This window comes from Anticarsia gemmatalis, chromosome 3, assembly GCF_050436995.1.
Source record: "Anticarsia gemmatalis isolate Benzon Research Colony breed Stoneville strain chromosome 3, ilAntGemm2 primary, whole genome shotgun sequence".
Classification (NCBI taxonomy): domain Eukaryota; kingdom Metazoa; phylum Arthropoda; class Insecta; order Lepidoptera; family Erebidae; genus Anticarsia; species Anticarsia gemmatalis.
This window is the reverse complement of record NC_134747.1, coordinates 2,455,704-2,478,042: the sequence shown is the minus strand read 5'-3', so window position 1 is coordinate 2,478,042 and position 22,339 is coordinate 2,455,704. Positions and strand designations below refer to the sequence as shown.

Genomic DNA, 22,339 nt, shown 5'->3' with positions numbered 1-22,339 from the left:
TCAGCATTAACTGATCATTATGATCAATAAATGAACCATACATTATAACTACAACAAAACGGCCTGCCAACATTTGTTCAGTGTGATCAATCATTCAATGATCACTTTGATCGGGTGAATCAAACTGATCAGTACTAACCTCGCGTATGGTGAGTGTGTGGGACATCATCTGGATGTTGACTTGGGACTGGCTGGTGGGGAGGTTGTCCGAGGATCTGGACCTGACGAGGCGAGCGCCGGTGATCACCGCCTTCGACTTGAGGGTCATCTCTGTCTTGATGAAAACCCGCGATATGTACTGTGAACTGTAATTTAAAAATAAAAAGTTAATCAATATTTTCTTCTTATTAGACATTGCATTTTAAAACTTTATACGAAAGTTTCGAATGTAATGATGCCACTTAAACACTCGACACACCAACAGTAGCATGCATTTTGCACGCAGTTGCTATTTTTATAGTGGTGGGAAGAGATATGGTGCAGGATCAACAGCAGAATATCACTAAGAATTTCCTGAGAGAAAACCTCATAAGTAAGATACTAGCTAGCCTCAGGATTTGAGAAGACCAGTATGCGTACCACGTATCTCAGTTGACAACTAGTGTACGTAAATTGAAGGCCACTCTTCAGTACATTGCCGTTTTGCCGTAACGCGTTAATCACTATAGTGTAAGCGAGAAAACAATGCACAGCATAGGTGCTCTCAAATAGTTGTCAACTGAAATACGTGTTAGCACTGCAGGAACAATAATACATTAACTTTACTATCGATGCATTTGAAAAATCTACTTAAATCATCATAAAACATACAGTTATAAATTACGTGATAATAAATATTGTCAACTGAAGGAATTTACATATAAAATCTAATATCCTTACGACTCGGCATATTTGCATGTTTGAACGAATTAATTATGTATTCAGTTTCTCACCAACGAATGGCTTAACGAACCAAATTTTGTATCCGTAGTACTGTGATTTATGATTTTGAATAACTTTTCATGCCAAAGATTTATTTATTAATATACAATTTCGTTATTTATTGTTTGTGATGTTATTTAAATCTTTGGAAATATTTCTAACGGACTCTGCCTTTCTCATATATATTAGATCGATTTCAAAGTATTTATACATTCTTGGTGTATATCCTTCACATTCATAATTCTTGTGCTTTGGATAGACATTTTTTTTGCAAAAATATACTACATATTCTTTCTTAAGAAATTCTTTTTTAAGAAATATTGTATAAACAATTTGACAAGGGTGGTATGGAGTATTTTTGAGCTCTTTTCACTGGCCTACCTTCCGAACTGGCGATAATTTTTCACTCTGTATCATTGACTATCATAAGACTCAGCATTTGACGTAAATTAATAAATAATTTGAATAGTCCTATGTTTAACCTTCCGTTAGTGTTGCAAATGGCTAGTTTAAGCATCGTAGTGAAAAATCAGTTGTGAGGTTATCGACTTACCTTAGAGCTCTTATACTAAAAGCTGTCCTGAGCAGCTTGGTGGGCGATGCGGGCATGTTCCTACAGAACTTGTCTATCGCGTGGTCGACGCCGTTCTTGGTCGCCTCGGCGTACCACTCAGAGTTCTGGTTCGATGCGTGCTTGTTAAACAGGATGAGGATCGCTAGTGCCACCCTGTAAAACACCTGAAAAACCATCAAGTACTCTTAAATAAATCTGTCCGACAACCGTACCAATAGCCGCCTTTACACACACACTCTATGGCGTGTTCTTAGGAGCGTACAGGATTACGCGCGGGAAAGCAGCGCCGTCTTCGCTTTTGTTCGCGGGCTTGACAGATGAGTGCGGCGCGTGGTCATTCCTTTGCCCTTCCACACGCGCTCGCGCTATAGAGTGTGTATGTAAATCGGGCTAATGCGTCTTTCTCCTTTCCACATGAGAAAGAAGGGACATTTCACCACTCTCCAATAGATAAATAATAATCATACAGATAGTTTTATGCAACAACAAGTGAACCTTAAGTCCTCGCAAAGGAAGAATAACACGCAAGTGGTTGGTGGCAATGTACACACGCGCGAATTCCATTTTTCTCAAATCGGAAAGACTAAGACCCACCCGTTGCTTCTTCAAGAAGTTTGAATGTGGATAAAAACTTTATAGTATGACATAATTACCTTGATCCCCTCGTGGAAGAAACAGTCGAGCACCCTGACGAGGTGAGGGAAGGGTAGCGCGGCCAGGATCCACCACTGCCAGTCGGCGTAGATTCTCTCGGGACCGATGGCGCCCGACAGTCGCGAAAGGTGCTGGGCTGCCGACTTCTGCAAACATGTTGACGCAGTGTACGGAAACTGTAGGATAATTGAGCTTTAACTACTAGTCAAATATCAAAGAATATCGTATGAAAGTGCTAATGTTTCGTCATGATCAAGCAAGTAATTAATCTATTATTTTTTCTCTTCTATCACAGAGAAAGGGATTAATATAACACTAGTGATTGAATGGCAACAATTTACCAGATATTTGTAGTAAATAAGAGCCTAACTAAATATGTACCTATCCTACAGCGTTAAAAGGGCAGAAAACATAATTTTGTAATGAATTCATGAGTTTACTTATAACCAAACTGTAGTACATAAACGATTTTTTCTGCAGCTAAACTGCTTTATTCTGCTCAATTCACAAGTCCTACATAATGCGTATTTTTACACCGTGAAATGTACCCCTACCATCTTTATTTCCAAAGAAAATATCTATCAAATACATTATTTAAATGCAGTGTCATGTAAAAAGTTCAATACACTGATAATACTTTTATTGCAATATAAATGGCCGTACATAAACAGAGAGAATGAGTCATAATGCTCGGAATAGCTTGCACTTCTGACGTAATACGCGACACAGAAACTTTGCTTGTAATTCGATATTAGTTATGACGGCAAGTAAACCTAGGTCAATAGATCACGTTTTACACAAAATGTGGTATAATAAATATCGTTTTGTATCTAACCTGACCCATCTTTGATTCAAGGAGGAGACCCTTGGCCACCAGTGAGACAGTTATAAATTTAACCCATAAATGCCCCACTGCTGGGCAAGGGTCTCCTCCCGTAATGAAGGAGAGGTTAGGCCTTGAGTCCATCACTCCGAGATAAAAGGCTATTAGGGGCCTTCAGCTACCTACACTAATTTTCATCGTAATAGGTTTAGTAGTATTTGCGAGAAAGAGTAAACAAACATCCAAAATTCTATGCATACTCTGAAACTTTCGCATTTATAATATTAGTAGGAATTTTTTCTTTCAGAAAACTGGTACGTGAATACTCATAGTAAAACTACTAAACTAGGTTTTAAAGTTCAAGTAACTTATCGATTTCAACGTAGGGCCGTTCACCTCGAGTTATTGATGTGAATAGTGTTGTAACCTCGGCCCTTGTATCGATATAATACGTACCGTGTGAAGATGATGAATCGTTACAACGTTACAACAGGTTACAATTTACATTAATGTATTTATGCCCGCTGTTTTGTATGTTTGTAAAAATCTGTATGTCAATTACTGATCGATTTTTTTAGTTTTTATTTTGTTTAGTGTGGATGTATTGTTGTGAACACACTGCATGACGCGCTGTTTTTACGCGTAAATTCCGATGCGATAAAAAATTGCCTGTGTTGTTTAAACTTAATAGCTATCTAGTAAAGAAAATATCATTTAATCTCGTTCAGTAGTTCTACAGATCAGCGGGTACAAAAATTCAAGCGGACAGAGTTCTTTTTTTTTTCAATTCTTTCTATGTTATAGTTTCTTAATACCAATAATTATTTTGTGTATTTTCTTATAATTACGTAAAGAAGATAGTTGTACTATATGGGTGGATCACCAAGATAGTATATGCATTTAGATAAAGGGAATGAGTCATATTTGTTAGTAAGTATTTTTTTATAGCGAGACAGTGACTAATAGTGTTTGTTTTATTATTTGTTGTTACCCGTAATTTCATCATTTTGGGTTATAACTATGTAGGTTTCTGTTATCAAAAAAAATAACTAGCGTGAGAAATTATTAACACCAGATTTGACTCGCTTTTTCGTCAACATCAATTATATTTTCTGGTGTAAGATGTATCCGATTTTTTAATCCAGGTTATAAACTACGTCTGCCAATGTTTATACGAGTAACACATTTTTTTTCCAATTACAATATTAGGAGGATGTAGGATAGCACCCGGCTCCGAACAGCATCACGGGAACAGTTTTGACAAATGTTTCTTATTATACTTACAAAATGATTTTGATCCTTGACATTTTAATCAAATTTTGTTATCAACAAACATAAATAACGTAATACTTATAAAGACCAACATAACAAAGGGAATAAGCGTACCGATCGCGTGCTATACAGTCATAGCAGAGTTAATATGCTCGATACAGCGGCTCGAAACACCGGCACGCAATGTCCCTTATATAAGGACCAACGTATCGACCTGATGGGGAATTTTAATGGTGTATTATCTAGGGTGTTATGGGGTTCTCGGAATGGTGAGGGGGTTTGAGCTGTGGGTCTAAAAATGTATTGTAGAACGATTGAAGAAGAAAGATAAGTTTTAAGCGATAGATAGGTCTTTATACTGAGGATGGACATTTTATTTATTTATTCTGGTACGCGAAGAAAACAGTATATTTATATTTTTTATTTAGCGTAACCCTAAGTTCTGGGCATGGCTGCATAGTAATAAAAATAAGAGCATGTAAATTACTTGTATACTTTATTTGGAAACACTTTTACAGATATTACGTTTCTAGACTGAAATAAATAACTTCTTACCTCATCCAAAGCAATAAAATTTAGTTTCTAGGCATGTCGTAATATTTGCTGTACGCAGCACGCAAAACTACAAAGTATGTTAAAGCTTATAGAAAAGTACAAGTAAAAAAACTATTTAAAAAATGTAGATTAAATTCGTTTGATTGTAAATGAAAACACGCGACCATTACTTGGGGATTTGAAGGTTCCCTACGCATTTTTTTAGATCTTACCTAATAGTATTAAGTAGCTTTTTCTAGTTCATTTGCCTTTTCGATTTATGTTTAGGTTTATTTTTAGTACATACGACTTTTTATAGTCAAATATTCTTTGACGAAAATGTAAAAGATTGGATTTTTATGAAATGGGGCACATATAACATGATTAATTATGAAAAACATTATATTTTTTATTGAAAAATTATTTGATGCAAGAAATCCCAGACTGATCATTATACAACACATGCACAGCTCTGCACTATCATGTCATTGAAAGCCTAGGTTTAACAATATGTCAACGGCTGGGACGCGGAGTATCCAATTGGAGGTACCGCGTCCTGGCCATTTTATGGTGACTGTTGAAGGAACACCGTTAGGTTTTTAGTCGGTATGCCCAAATTTTTTTAATCCGCCGCTAGCCGGCGGTGGATCCCCACAAACCCTCGCTTCCTCCCTGAAGCGGGATGTGCCGTAATACATTTTCCTAGCCAAAAAAAGGTATAACAATATGTACTTAGTACTTACGGCATGTTTCTTAGCTATCTGCATAACAGTCTTCCATGTGACTTCGTTGAGTAGTTTCGTTTGTGTGATGAACATCTTCTCCTTGGATGCCACCAGACTCGCCATGCAGTGGTAGCATTCCTCTTCTGTGGACAAAAACAAACAGAACTACATAAGTAAAGTTTATAGAAAATTAAATACTTATTTAGGTACTAGAATCTTTTGTGGTAATTAGCTTCTTAGGCACTTACTCGCTCCTAGAGCTTTAAATAAAAATAGCATACAAATAACTTATTACCAGCTTAGTTTTATTTATTTGACAATATCACTAGGCGCCTTGGTATTTTGTATTTTAACAGTTTTCTATTATACTTATGCATAACCAGAGTGTGAAAGTAGATAAATGATATCACAAGTCGGGAAATTGTGAGACATTTTGACATCGAAGAACAACAATTAATCCAGGTCGGCGACCCACCGAAGTAATAGTAAAAAAAATATCGTCAGTTACATACGAGAATTCTAGCGACAGAAATATATTTCATCAGCCAAAACATAAGTGACGTCAAAAACATTTGATCAAAGTATCAAAACGTCTAGAACAAAGTAGAAATCAAAATAAAACAGTCAGCAGTTACATTGGTAACAAAACAAGCACATAACTAATAAAGAATCTAGATCCGCTAACAATTTGGCAGCTCACTAAAATGCCGGCGTGTATATTATTCATCACTTGTTAGAGTGTATTAACTAAACAAAGACTTACGTAGGTGTATAATGTACCTCGGAATGGACCCAGAATTAGTTTACATACCTTCTTGTGTATTCATGAAGTCATATTTCGGTTTTAGTGGTTTTAGGGTTCTGGGCAGACTGGAAAATGTTTTTTATTTTCACGTGGTTAGCTTAGAGTTGCCCACCAAGCAAATTTTTTCCGGAATAGTCCCGATTTTAATCATATTGTTCCGCGTTCCGCATTTGGTAAGCACAGTCTAACGCACAGGCGAAAAGCAAGAGTTAGATATTTGAAGTATCTTTGATTTTAGTTGATAAAATCAGCTAACGTAAATAATATTCTTTTACTACACCCATGTCCTTGTTCTATTCCCGTCCAAACACAATATAGAGCAATAAAACCCTACGAAAAACCGCATTCGAACGCAAACATCATTCTAGCTTTAAAAACGTCAACCGCTAATTGCTACATCACCTACAACCCGGAAGCCGAGCTTTAATACAAGGCAATTACAAAATGAAAATAAAACAAAGCCTCCACTTTCAATCCCGATGGGATGTGACGTTTACCCTAGTGATGTACCAACCACCCCGGGATTCGCAAACAAGCGAATGTTAATTTAAAAAGTCAATATTTTTATACGTAGTCGAAAAAAAGGCTGATGAATTAAAAAGGGTCCCCGAGGATTGCGTAGAAAAAAACCTCTGAAATGGATTTGTATGATTAAGCGCTTTAAGTGAAATTGTTTAATTAGGGCTTTACAAACAGAAGGAATGCTGCGTGGAGCGATAATATAGATGAAAATAATAAATGTACAATTATTTGTAAAGGATCTGTTAATTCATCCTAATCCTAAAATATCGCTACCCTTTAAGTAGTGAAGGTCAAACGATGGCCTCGTGGAAAATTTAATATTTAATCGTACTGGGTGAAACTTGAAATCTCAGCGGGTAAGCTTTACATCTATGAATAAATATTTCACTACCGCAAATATTTATAAGACAGTTCAGGATTATTTATACTTTGAAACAATATTAAGACCCCTTTATATATTAAATCAAATCGTCACAATAGACGTCAGCGCTTGTTATTCAATTTGCTTGCAATTTAGAACCGCAAAGTCCCGGGATGTCCCGAGGTGTGTCACATCCCTACATCCCACTTAACGCTAGCTTGAACATGACAAATTGGAGCAAGACTTCCAATTTGCAATCGAGCCCGGGATACGAACTCGCGAATGGCACGGATCGGTTTCCGATATCTGATGTAGTGCCATCTATTTACTATGATGATGAAACGATGTGTTAAATTGGTTTATCGGGGTCAAATACGAAATATTTATTTGAATTGCGGGTAGTTTGAAACAGGGATAGCCTGTTATATGTTAGCTTTCTTGTTTGTAACTATTTTCAAGAAACATGAATTATACATTTACCAATGATGGTGACATTCCTGGGCAAAAAAGTCAATTTAATATTCAAAACTAAGCTAAACTAACAAATAAGGATTTTTTTAAACGAAATAGAAGCTATGTTCAATAACGAGTCTTTAACTTTCTTACATGTTATTGTTAAAATCAAAGCAGTTGTTTAATCGTGTAAGCGTAATGTATACATTTTGGCATATAATACCAGTAAAAATTTCATGCAAGCCAAGCCGGAGGTGTTTACTAGCATGCTATAATTGAATTAGTAAATAATTAAGTAACACTGAAGAGGTTATTGTTCTCTGCTAAACATAGTTACCAAACTACAATTACAGTTGAATTTACTAGCTCTAATAGTTTACTAAGCTCGGATTAAGTTGTAGACTGTAAAACTATCGTCTAACACAAATCGAATCGCTAACGACCTGCTGATTGTGACTAATGGGTTCAAACGCTCTGAATTATTTATACAATCGAATTGCTTCTTTTAAACTCACGTGGTTTAAGATGTACGTTAAAAAAGTAACGTTTTAGAAATATATTGTAGAATACTGTTAGAGTACCTATTTTATATTTAGGTATGCTATATATCAGTTCGTTATAAATCTTGTTTTGGTTAAACATAATTTCAGGGCAAGTTTTTTCAAGAAAAATGGCGACATATGAGTCTTTTTTCCTACAATTTTCCCTGTCCAGTTTTCCTGCTATGATGGACCTCTATTACCGTCAAATCTAGCGCCATCTACACCGTGCTTTATAAAATCAGATATTCTTTTACTGTTGTACAACAAATTATTATATAATCTGTAACATACTTTATGTTCTCAAACGCTTCACACCCTTCAATACCTAAATTTCTTCAACAGCGTCTTAAGATAAGATTAAGATAGAAAAGTTATTATGAAGCTTCCAATATATTGAAAATGAGTTTTTGTAAGGTATCAAAAACCTCATTCCGTGTAAGATTGAGTAGACGAGCCGAGATAATATGTTATGTGACATCCATATTTTGAGCGAAGACGTGAACATGATTGGAAAGAAAATGTATTGTTGTTCATAAAATTGAACATTACGTTATTATTTTTGAAGATAAAATATAAATCATTAAATATTATAAGTATAAGATAAATCTTTGTAAAAAGGACATCAATTGTAGCCTATACAGGCAATATAAGCTGATCCAGACCGAGAGGGGGAAAGACTGATTGAAATCGACTTAAATATGTACCTCTAAAAAAATACTGGATCCGCTATCCTACAAATATAATAAAAGCGAAAGATTGTGATGATGGATGGATGTACGTATGCTTGTTACTCTTTCACGAAAAACTACACTTTTTCCCACCGTTCACTTATACCACCGATCCCTTTAAACTTTATTTGTTCCATTCACATTCATACAAATCTTGTCATACCATACTATTTTTCCTATTTATTAGTAACTAGCTGACCCGCGCAACTTCGCTTCCGTCCAATAAGACAGAATGGGTGAATTTTTTTCCCGTTTTTTTAACATTTTTTACTGGTACTCGGCTTCTTTTGGTCGTAGCATGATGATATTATAGCCTATGTCCTTTCTCGGGTATCAAAATATTTCCATACCAAATTTCATGCAATTTGGTTCAGTAGTTTAAGCGTGATTGAGTAACAGACAGACAGACAGAGTTTCTTTTGCATTTATAATATTAGTACGAGTATGCATATGGATTTTCATGAATTTCATTTCAGAAGAAAATGACGTCGTAAACAAAAGGTAGAAGCAACAAGACATACATTGTTGTGTGCAAACATTAACAACATGTCGAGCGCTTGTTTACACGAACAATGAACCACAGGTGGTACAGAACGGGCCGCCTAATTAAACTAATTATGTGTTTATAACTTTATTTGTAAGTTGTTACGTGCATTTGGCTTGTGTTTTGACGTGATTTGTATCGACTAATGGGTATTGTTTATCATTTTTATAGATGGGTGACAGGATGATACGGAAACTGTCTTAATCATTGTGTATTATCAGTATATCACTATGTTATTGCTATTACCATATGAAACCCTTTTGCGAATCTGCTATATAAAAATACAGCTAATTCGCAACTTTACATACAAGTTGTGATATCGAATGTTTCCAAAGATGTTTGCATGTACTTACCATTTTTGGCAGATTTTGTAAAACAAAGACTTTTTAGTAACTGAATAGAGATTTAAAATCGTCGTTGGTTTAATTTCGAAGCCTCAGCTACTTGAAACTTTTACCCGTTATCCCATATCGCAAAAACATTGCACATTTTGAAAACAAAAAACTGGAAAAATGACTTGCCCGAGCCTAAATAACAGTCCATGTGCTATCTATACTAATATTATAAAGCGGAAGAGTTTGTTTGTTTGTTTGTTTGTTTGTTTGAACGCGCTAATCTCAGGAACTACTGATCCGATTTGAAAAATTCTTTCAGTTTTAGATAGCCCATTTATCGAGGAAGGTTATAGGCTATATATCATCACGCTACTACCAATAGGAGCAGAGTGCCAGTAAAAAATGTTTCGAAAACGGGGAAAATTTTGACCCATTCTCTCTTATGTGACGCAAGCGAAGTTGCGCGGGTCAGCTAGTGTGCTAATAAAACCACTACACCACATTGACAAATATATTATACTTTAGTTAAAATTTGATCACAGAACGTCTATTACGCTTTTGCTATCCCACAAGTGATAAACCAATCACTCAGCCACAATAAACATTGTTATGATGCTTAGCGAGCCCGCCCATCTTGGCAAGCGGATACCAGTAGAACTATGTTGATAAATATACAGGAATACAATATTATGTTGCACCTGCTTTTACGTCTGTCTTCATCACTCATCGTTAATACATAAACAACTAAATCTGCCATTGGAAATTTCCTAATATTTGGTCTTGACTGTCAACTTTCATTGAAGAATGATGTAGGGTTTCATCTTTCCGTTTTTGTATGCACGTACAAATTTTTATCCTTGCACCACTTTAAGGTAGAATGGGAGAGAATGATATTAAGTTTGCCTTATACATTCTTCGTGTGTAAAGTTTTAAATAAATAAATAGTGTCTCAACATATGACAAACGCTAACGTCCTGAGATAAATGCGAAGGGAAAAAAACATATCAAAGACCAAACAAAACTAAACCTGTTTTAATAACATAAATATTTTATATTTAAATAGGCAAATACTACACAGATTTGTGCAACCACGCAAAAAAAATTACCCGTACTAAGTACAGAATTTCAAGGGAAAGGTTTATTACTAAGAGCAACATAAGAAAGCTTTTAATATCCTACCGGGTAACGCAATTAAAGGTCCTTCGTCTGGACCGAGCCAGTGACGGCACCACTCGATAAATGTATTAGCAGCGCTGATGGAAAAAGTGAACCCATAATTGAGTTAGGGAGGAAAATGTCTTTTAATGCAAGGAAAAGTCCTGGGTGTGGTAAGAAGATATGACCTTTTGGATGTACTGTTATAAGAGTTTAGTATGTAATATTCTTCTCTTTTGTTATTACGTTTCGCTATCTGCCTTTGCCTGAATCAAAATCGAATCATTCATTAATTTAGGTCAAACACAGAAACTACGATTGTAAAAATACAGTAGGTGAATTTACCGCCAGTTCGGAAGGTAGGGCAAAGGGAAGAGCTGGCTAGAAACTCCTGCTCGCTGTTTTCCAATTATTAAATAATCTTATTTTTGGCATGTTTTATACAAAGACCAATTGTTATTTTCTGATACACTTTAAATATACTATTGTTTCCATGGGTTTACAAGATGGCCCCGAAAGGATTGATTTAACCAAAATATTTGTTTTAAACATGTTTTATTCTTAAGGACTGTAAATTACAGTGATAACATAAGACACATATAAATGCATGAATGGACTAATTTATGCGGCGAGCCGTTATGTCTGCGATGTTCGCCATCTGTCCACAATTACGCCTCAATTGGTGTCATATTGGCATATAGGTCTTTGCCGTTTGCCAATCTGTTTCAATGTAAGTAAATATTGGCCAATTGCATGGTTTAAATAGCCAAAAGTTGTTGAATAATATGATTATATTTGAAACAATTGATGATATTGTTGTTAGAAATAAATAATGAATCATATTTCGTTATTTAATTAGACTTACAATGTATTTGCAAATTACCGTTCTCGGGATATTTATGTACAGCATAGAATATAAAGTCTTTTAAGTACATAATTATATTGTTGTATTCAATGCCACATATAATTTTCGAAATATCTTAGATAAGGCAAAGAGAATTAACTTGGAAGAAGTTCAACCAGATGTTTAAGATATACAAATCCCATATCTCTAAGAAATTAAACAAATATGCTCAATCTTTATGCAATATAATATCTTTACGTTTTCCACTATCATTTCACAAATAAATCTTAATTTACAAAGACTCTTTAATTCACGTTTAAAATACCGTAGCACTAACATAACATAGTGAAACCTAATGGGTTACAAACAGGGTTGCCTGAAAAAATTAAAGTCAGGTTTATTTCAAAATTCTACTTATCATCCCATGATCAATAATGAGACCTTTATATTATGGATTCTAAACACCAATATTTTTGGTTCACATACTCCTAATATCCCATTGTTATGCAATATGAGGTTCTAATTGTTTTACGCTAAGATGCGGCTCCAATCAGGTATGGCTTGCGATTTTTTTCCCGGGAATCTTGAGTCCCCAGAACCGACTCTCACGGGGATTACTTGACGTTCGACGATGTCAATGATCGTCAGGCTAGATTTGTCCCGGAAAATACAAGAATGTCTCAAGCAACCCTAGTTTGATCCCGAACAGTGAGCGCTTTGATAATATATGATCCTCAACGGTTTCATTAGAGGCGGGAAGTCGGGAGCTATGGGATATTTCATACCGTGCTTTAATAATACCAACGAAATTACTGTACGAAGGGTTCTCTTGAAATATACCTTCATTATTGTACGCTATTAAGATAATTTGTACTGAAAATTTGTGGATATATATTTTGGTTTTAATTCTACTTGGGTATGGTGGAAGTTTAATACCAATTTTGAAAAAACGAACTTTGGTTGCTCTCGAATTGAATTTCGTTGAAAACAGGAAAAAAGTCTATAACTCAGCACAATTGTTTCTATCGGTCTCGGAAAAGACAAACAGACAAAAATACACATTTGTGATATAAGTATAGATCGATAAACGCAGAAGCAAAAATATGAAACGATTTTTAAAGCTACTCTAGTGTATACTGAAATTGGCTTTTCGATACGTTTTCAGTCCAACAAATACGCTAATTAGTATACATTCCTTTTTTATATAATAAAACTAAAGCGGGAACAAGGTGGCCGAGTTTATTACTGGATTAAAATAGACTTAGACTCAGCAGAGTGCGGTGAGACGGCGTGGCGACGTTGCTGGATATAACGTAGAAGCAAAACCGCTGAACCAATTTATAGTATTCAAGAATATTGTTAAAGAGCGTTTGGATTGTATTTTGCTTTAAAACGTGTTTTAGACAAATTGTAACTTTATTAGCTAGCAGGTTTCAAAATAAGTAATATCGAAACGAAATTCAGTTCCAAATATTATGTTGGACCTAATCAATTTGGCTGAAAATACATAGAAACGAATTAACAATATTATTTTAAACATTGAAGTACAAGAATAAATTAAGATACGTGTTTAATAACTCATGAAAAAAACGAAGAATTTCCTTCTTTTGGAGTCGGTTGAGAAGTAAAACGTCGCAATTCCTTGGCTAGTGAGCTATGAAACCACAGACAGACAAATCATTAATATTATTATAGCACTGTTTTCCGTCGGCTCTAAATAGCCTCAATATAAAGCCTACACAGTAGTATAATCGATGAGGCTCAACCCAGAAATACCTTCACATCGATAATGACAATCCGTACATCGATCTGGCTACGTGTGCTCATGAATATCTGATCAATGAGGGTAGTAGCCTTGTTTCAGAACATTCACCCCATGACCATTGGTAATATTGTGTACGATTAGTATTGAAAAGCTGACAAATACCACCAATATAAAAAAAAAAACTCTTCCGTTACTGAGTGACTGTTTGACTGATGGACAACGCGCAGCCGAAACCACTGAGCATATAAAGTTGAAATTCTTAGGAAGTGAATAGAAGCATTCAGAGCGGATTTCTGGAATCCCCAGAAAAGGTACATCTACACAACATATTATTGAGTTTCGATGCATAGAATATGCGTCACGTACTCATTTCATGACTCCTCTAAACCCTTATTCTCATATTACACGCAAAACATGCCCTTAAATATTTATATCACTTATAACTTAACTAGAGCACATGCACATACAAGTACACTCGTAGCTTATATCAGCGTTAAAAGCATAACTTCGCTACAGTGTTTCGTTCTGTTAGCGTTGAACAACTTAGTTGCTGACCGTATTAATCAAGTTGCGTTCGAACTACCGTCAGAGTTAGCAAACACCCACGTCATATTAAGCTCGCTTACGTAGTTACAGTTTGTGTAAGTTTACTGTAGTTATGCTGCAATTATGCAAAGATAACTTCAGGGAATGCAGTTACTGGAGATTGTGTTTGTTGAATTATCTCACGCTGACCGAACTTGAATGAATTTATAACGTTTTATAAGAATTAACGGCTTAATTCCTCCCTCGTTTGCGAGGAGGCCCTTGCCGAGCAGTGGGACTGGATTTTTTGTTCTTTTTTACTTAATACCTTAAGTTGGACAGCATTCAATACGGACGTCGCTAAACGAATAATAACTGACACGTTACTTTATCTTAAGCTAAAAACAGTATAAAAAAACATTTGTCACCCAATTTGTAATCACATTGCAGAAACAGAAGCATTAAGTAGGATCGCACTATACACCCCCGAAAATACGAGCATGAAGTGCTCAAAGTAAATTGTATTCAAACTCATTAACATAACAACACACCCCTATAATTTGAAATGCATTGCTCGAAACATCGACAACACAGGAATGCAAAGCTGCACAAACACGAATTTTGGCACAAACCGCTCGTATGCCGAGCATGACAACGCCCATTACCGTCATGCATCAGCGCACATTACCACTGTAAACTATTATAACATTTATTTACCGATATTTACGGACGCTCGTGGCTTAGTTAACAACAGCCGCGCGGATCGATCTCTGAGGTTGGATGGGTGACCAATGACCATCTTATTCATATCGTCCATATCGAGTTCCTTCGTGTTTCGGAAGGCACGTTAAATTGTGGCTCCTGGCTGTCATTTTCAAAGATCTTTGACAGACGTTAACAGTAGACAAAAGCTTGAAAGTCTGAAAACCAGTCTTGCCGAAGGGTATCGTGTTATAACCCAGGTAACGGGGTTGTGGAGGACCGATAGACACTTCATGTAAAATACTGGTATTGAATTGCTTCCGGTGAGGCTGGAAGCCGACTCCAACATAGTTGGAAAAAAGGCTAGGCTGATATATATATTTACGAACGTTTGTTTACTGAACGAGTGCTCCCGGCAGCGAATACATCAATGTCAGACGCAGAATGTTTTCGTAGCATTTTTCTTCTTCATTATTCCGAATGAGTCGCCTACTCTCGATGTAAGGTTGCGTGCCAAAATGTATACGGAACTAGACTTTGCACACGGCGTTGCTCGCGTCAAAGTCAGTTTGGACGTGAAGTGCGAACAGGATGGGATTATATTGACGCCTTGTAGCAGTGATTTAGAGTTTAATGTTTTTATTATAAAGTTGCTGAACATATAAAATTTTTTGAAACCCTATTTTCTGAAGTTTGCATATAATTCCATCTAAAACCATTTGACATTAATTGAAATATTAACGACTAACGTTACGTTCCGACGAAACATATTTATTGAAATTTCTTCAGGATGTGGAAATATGAAGCTGCTAAGCGGCTTTTGAAAGCTGATTACAACTTTCGGAAGAAATCATAGCTTAGCATTTCGTTTCATTATTTTTCTCAAGGTACCCAAACAATATAAGCTAAGATCTATATAGTTGTACAGTCGGTACAAAAACTGTTAACACAAAATCGACGAAGATACGAGTACATATGTGTTCGCAAATGGTTTACGATATAATAATTTAGTAAAGTGAAGATATTTGTCAAACGCATTGATATATTAATGGACTTTCGCCGGATACTGGAGCCGTTTGCGAGATGGACTATATTGTCACAATAATATTTCTGTTTTTAAGACCACTTGATTTAGTTAGGACATTGACCTCAAAAGAGGCCTTTAGTATATTTTTCTACACTGTTGTTATGTAACATCAAGTAGTAAGGGCGATCGGTAATTGACAAATCCTGATTGATCGATCAACCATTATTTCCTCTCATACATTGTAGTCATTCTGTTAGCTATAAATAAGTGATTTGACTGTCGAAATCTCAATTTGAATGCGATTTACGACCTAACTCAAAACTGTGTATACCTTTTATCATTATTAAACTCTTAAATCTTACTCGTACACATTATATCCCGTAATTTTATATTGGTTTGCTTGACATTTAGGCACAGGCTATACTGAACTTAACGTACAAAATGAAGCAATCCAAGGTAAATTGCTTGCTTGTGTTCATCTCCGTATAATTATACCGAATGTTAAATGACAATCATGCACCGTAGTTGTTAACTGGATCATTTTTCAGTACGATTTTTAAGTACTGGGTGTTAAATTGTGTTCAAAACATCGTGAAAACGTGTGAAAACTTTCAAAGCGAAAGGTAACAGGGTTAAATTTCATACGTATCGGTGAAACGTTTGCAATCTACCAGAGTGTTACAAATAAAACAGCTATTTGCAATCCTTTGGCAGTAAAGGGTTATTCGTTATTTTTCTAACCGCTTTGAACGCGATATACCGCTCAAAGGCAATGTATTTTTAACGTGTACCCTAGAAAAATACAACGTGGAAAAATACTACAATATTTTTTATACATACACACATACATAAGTAAAATCCTTCTCCCATGGGGGTGCAATTGGGTGCATCCTTAAAAACTTATAGATTTTTTGGAAATATAACATCAATTTGAAATGTACAAAATATTACTGTTAATATACGAAAATACCTTGCCGTTATATTAAAACTGAGTAAGATCCTTTCATACGTTTATTTTTGGGAGAAATCTCAAAACTAGATATATTTTAAGGTACTCATATTTTAGGTCTAAACTCAACAGAGGGTAGTAATGGGCTGAATAGAAAAAAGACTCAAATTTGCTGAACAAGTAAAACTTTAGAATTACTTTCAAAACACATAAACAATCTTTCCTTACATTTCATCACGCTTGAAAACGCGGTCCCCAAAACAAAGAGAACAAAGATTCAGCCTCATTTTATTACAGACAAGTACAATAAGTCGGTAGAACAATAAACGTTATATTGGCAATATAAAACGGTATGTTATTCTGTCCATTTGGTGTATATTACGCAGCTGGACATTTACGACGCCGTGCCCATATATTGCTCACCCTTTACATGTATTCATAAAACATAATTATATTACTACGCAGTAATTATTGGGGCACTATAAATTTAAGAGTTATTTACAAAACACAATAGATATGAAATAGTTGACTACTCAATCTAAAAACTCATGAAAAGATTCCTCGGGATAAAGAGGGAACGTATATTATACTAGCATCTGCCCATGATTTCGTCTTTGTGAAATGATTTTTCGCGGTAAGAAGTATCCCGTTTTTTAATCCGGTTTACTTTGGTAAACTACCTCTGTACCATATTTCATCTAAATCACATTAAGAGTAATTGCGAGAATAATACTCGTGGGGCTAGACCTCGGCTAGCGAAGTGCATTTGCTTTGAGATATATTCAGTCTTGAAAAACTGGTTTAAATAGAACACGTTTGTGAATTCTTGCGATATTATTTCGATATTTGGAACATGGTTATAAGCTTAAGCTATGACCATATTTTTTTTTTAAATTTCGACAATTTCTACCGAATAGTCGTAATAAATAATATAAATACTGCCTTCGTAATACCTTTTAGAAGGTTGTCAAGTTAATTAATGAGACCTTCATGACCTGAAACGTCTTGGAAAACTCCGTAATTAATTATACTTAACGCAATTTTCACTACACAACTTAGTAAATTGCCTTTATTAGGGCTATTAGGAAAGTTGGTGAAAGTCTAGCTAATATTATATTTTACTTTTATTAATATTTCTTATTATGAAAATACATTTCTAGGAAAATTTTTTCAGCGGTAATTAGACAAAGTTCTGTCTAAAATACTCATGGTATGTTAGAATCTTTCTTTTATCATAAATATCATTAAATATCATTGGACAACTCACAAACGGTCATTTGATTCCAATCTAAGCAGAGCTTTTGTACTATGGTAACCAAATAACTGATATATACTTTTAAATACATACATTAACATCCAGGCTCAGAACAAATATTCATGCTCATCACACAAAAATTTGTCCCGGGTGGGATTCGAACCCACCACACGCGGCGTTTCGGTTATTCCGGCGATGTGACCACTTAAACCACTGCGCCAAACGTGCAATTAATGTTATGTATTAATGTTTAAATTTCTCCAGATACAATACATTAATTACTCATTTGATCCCAATTGATTGGTTTTATATAATCTACTAGCTGACCCGCGCAACTTCGTTTGCGTCACATAAGAGAGAATGGGTCAGAATTTTCCATGTTTTTGTAACACTTTTTACTGTTAGGTACTCTGCTCCTATTGGTCGTAGAGTGATGATATAAAATATGCTTTTTTTTCACGAAAAATATTCTCAAAATTATTTATTTCTCTTAGTATAACGAAGTCGCGCTAAGGCATATCCGCCATTAAAACAGTTGCCATGGTAACGGAATTTTGTTAATTTAGTGTCATTATAATATTGATTTTTCGCGACTTCGTTGAATTTTCTGAATTTTCCCGGGAAATGCGTCATTTTCCCGGGGTAAAAAGTAGCCTATGTCCTTTCTCGGGTATCAAAATATCTCCATACCAAATTTCATGCAAATTGGTTCAGTAGTTTAGACGTGATTGAGTAGCAGACAGACAGACAGACAGACAGACAGACAGACAGACAGACAGACAGACAGACAGACAGAGTTACTTTCGCATTTATAATATTAGTATGGATTCAAAGATTAATGAAAACATACATAAACCACGACTTCTTCCAATTGTAAGCAGAGACCAAAGAACACCACATGCTACAATGCCTACAAACTATTCAGCCACATTCATACATCTTGTCATACAGAACCGTCGGTTACGAGTACTACGCATCTAACGAAATAGAATATAACATTAGTCTCTAGTGTTATACTTTACAGCCTAAAGTTTCTTTATACCAAGCCTTGTAAAGGCGTACAAAGATTTATACCCTTCATAAAACGAGTCTCCATCTTTGCGGATTCACTGCTCTTTTATGAACTGTTTATGGTTTTAGTACATTACTGAAAAGTTATCGCAAATGTACTCGTTTTTATGAGATTTTAAAACTAATATGAGTTTTTGGCAGCGACTCTGCTCGCGGCACCTCTCGTATACTAGTGTATAGTTATTACTGTAGCCTGTTTTTTTATTTAGATATTTTATATGAACCTTTATAAATTTCAGACCAATCGTTTTAATACTATACCATTAAAACGTAACAAACAGTACATAAATTCGAAATAATACAAAAGAAATATTTGAACTTAAAGTAGATAAAATAGAATACAAATAATCTGTAACCATAATTTTTATGTAAACTCTGAAAGGTCTGCTGTGTGTTGTTATTTCGCCTCATTATGCACACAAAGCCTGAAAAACGCCAACGTCATAATAACACATCTCGTAATTAGCAACCAACGTCAGACGTTTAAAAACTACATACGTACGATATAAAGCCGCGGAATGATTTGTCTAACGAACTGAACAACGTATTTCAATATCTGTGAAAAATAAATGTGTTTCTGGTTGTGTTTGAATGACAGAATTTAAAAGATAAATACTATGTAGTCGATATTGTACGTTTTGTTCATCTATATTTTTGCGACTCCAGCAGACATTACACTTCCAATGGATCCTTAATGAAATAACCATTTTTAAAACATTATATCGACCATTTTGTCAAGTAAGGAAATCCAACATACGCGCAGACATTCACAATTATTATAAAATTATGGATTTACTTCCTACAATTTACATTAGTATCGTGGTAAGCTTATAAGAAATGTACTGCCATCGCCTACATCTGGATGCCATTTGACATATAAGAAAGACCAACATTCACAGGAACGCTCACAATTTTACTAAAGATATGGATATACTCTATATTTTCCGTCAAAATCGTTGTAAACTCGCTAGAAATATATCGTCATATCTGGATGCCCCTTAAAAGTCCCCGTAAACAAAACATGGCAAGCGACATAAAGTTAGCTAATTAAAAGTACTTCATAAATCATTATGGGTGTGGTCGCTCATTTTGCTGTCAACCGGACACCTTTTGTGGTTGTACGTTCATTATATACTATTTCAACCATATAGCATTAGTTGTGATTGTGAACTAAATTGATTGAGAGTAAAAATACATTTGATGTCTTTAATACAAATGTGTTTTAGATCAGCTAGCATTTACAATGTTACTGTACCGTCTCCAAAGATTGACCATAGGGAATTCTTCAGAATAAAAATATTATATTTCTATTATTATTCACTACATTGGTATTTTACTCAAATAACTCACTAACATATCCTAAAATAAAAATAATATTTGCGCGTTATAAATTTTACTCATCAACCAATTATTATAAAATATCATGGTAAGTATTATTAGACTACCAATCAAATGAATCTATAATAACATTATTATCAGTCGAGGTGACGAATCGAGATAAAAATACCTAAGTGATATAATTTTAGAACAACTTTGACCCGACATAAAAAGCGTTGGGGTTATCTCAAAAGACTCATAACTACTGTAAACCGGAAAACATGATAATGATAACTAAATTATATAAGGTCGTGATAAAATTATTATTATGGTCAAGAAGAATTGAGACTGACATATGACCAATGTGGTGACCATAGATGCACGGGGACACGTAATAAGTATCGGATTTCTTTAAACTTTACATAGTAGGTTCTTGGACAAAGTTCAAATAAATAGTTCGTAAACCAACACAGCCTAAGTACTGTACCCAAAAAGCAAAGCAATATTCTGTCAATATTGTGACTGGCATATGAAAGTCTAAAAAGGGGAGCACAGGCTGAAAACAAATTCATGTAAAATATATACGTTTCTAAAATAAATTTGTGTTCAGTTTTCTTGCCTAGTCCTTAATATTGTGGCTTCTTGCAACCCCTATGAAACAAACCATAATTTCATGTATTGTGCAATAAAGATGAGTAAGGGAATAATACATGTTACTATCTGATTAGAAGAAACTGTTCAAATCCTAACTAATAACATAAAGTCGTCACGATGACATGAAGATTTGCTTATGAGAACTGATTTTCTAAATTGCAGACCGGTATAATCATTGAGCGCTGAGTGAATTAATTGTATCGTGTTGAAACACTAATGACGCATAGTCATCATATTAGTAAACTTTGAACTTGACGTTGAAACGTGAGCGTGGTCAATTCACGCGTTTACCGGTTATACTAAAGTCCTTAAGAGATTGGACAAAAACACATTAAGGGTTTTTTAAGTAGCTGACGTATGCAGCTACACTCTTACGTTGCGTATTTTCTGCTAAGGAAATCTGGAAGTACCGCTAGTTACTTTGAATGAAAAAGTGGTTTAAAGTTTTAATCTTTTGTTACAATGGTTAACTGTAAGATATATTACGTGTAAGTCTATTTGAATTACTCGATTAAAAAGTTACATATAAGGTTGGGTTTTCCAGAAGATAGTTGAAATCATAACAAAGTAAAGTTTTAGTGCAAGACCACGATAATTGCTTATAACTTTGATTTCTGTATGCATTGTGTCAGTGTATAATAATATTGTCTTATCAAGATGACACGGCGTTTTTTTAAATTATACACAGATTTTCACATAGTCATAATTTATGGTGTTGTATCATGAGTCACAATGTTCTTGGAAAACAAAACTAATAGCTCCATTCAACACAAGATAGAAGGTTTATAATTTTAATTTAGTACAGTAAGATGCGACGGCTTGGACACGTTCCTTGACGGATGGCCGGACGCTGCAAGCGACCGAGAGGACTGGAAATCTAAGGGAGAGACCTATGCTCAGCAGTGGGACATAGAAACCAGCTAGTAAAAAAATAAGTAATACATTTTTCGTGGAGCTTGCATCCACGGCTAGTGGTATCTGGCAGATATGTCAAGTTAAACAATCCCGTGTGATAAAAATTAGACAAAATAATACAGCGCGAAAGATAGGAAGTGACAAAATTTTAAGGTCTCATATTATTACCACAAATGAAACCTATTCGTAATTTTTAACATGCGTATGACAGCAGGATATTTCCAAAAGCTAAGAGAACTCTTATTTTATCACAAAATAGGTCAAACAACCGAGGGTCGAGAGCCACAGCCAATATTTAGGTAGGAACGAAAATATATGGTAAGAGGTAGCCACGTTTCCAATATTGCGAGCCAAACGGCTGGCCCCT

The 22,339-nt window shown here is 35.1% G+C and overlaps 1 protein-coding gene across 9 annotated transcripts in view; it reads right to left on the bottom strand.

Moving 5' to 3' along the window:
• Positions 1–22,339, bottom strand: part of sky (GTPase-activating protein skywalker) — a 119,535-nt gene that overhangs the window by 11,111 nt on the left and 86,085 nt on the right. For 8 of the 9 annotated variants that reach the window (XM_076135812.1, XM_076135809.1, XM_076135808.1 and 5 more), the window contains exons 5-8: positions 5,522–5,646; positions 2,149–2,295; positions 1,475–1,659; positions 140–305 (exon numbers count right to left, since the gene is read on the bottom strand). In XM_076135812.1, the coding sequence (XP_075991927.1) occupies positions 140–305; positions 1,475–1,659; positions 2,149–2,295; positions 5,522–5,646 (623 nt within the window). The remainder of the gene's footprint in view (positions 1–139; positions 306–1,474; positions 1,660–2,148; positions 2,296–5,521; positions 5,647–22,339) is intronic. The other variant, XM_076135805.1, reaches the window with a different exon arrangement.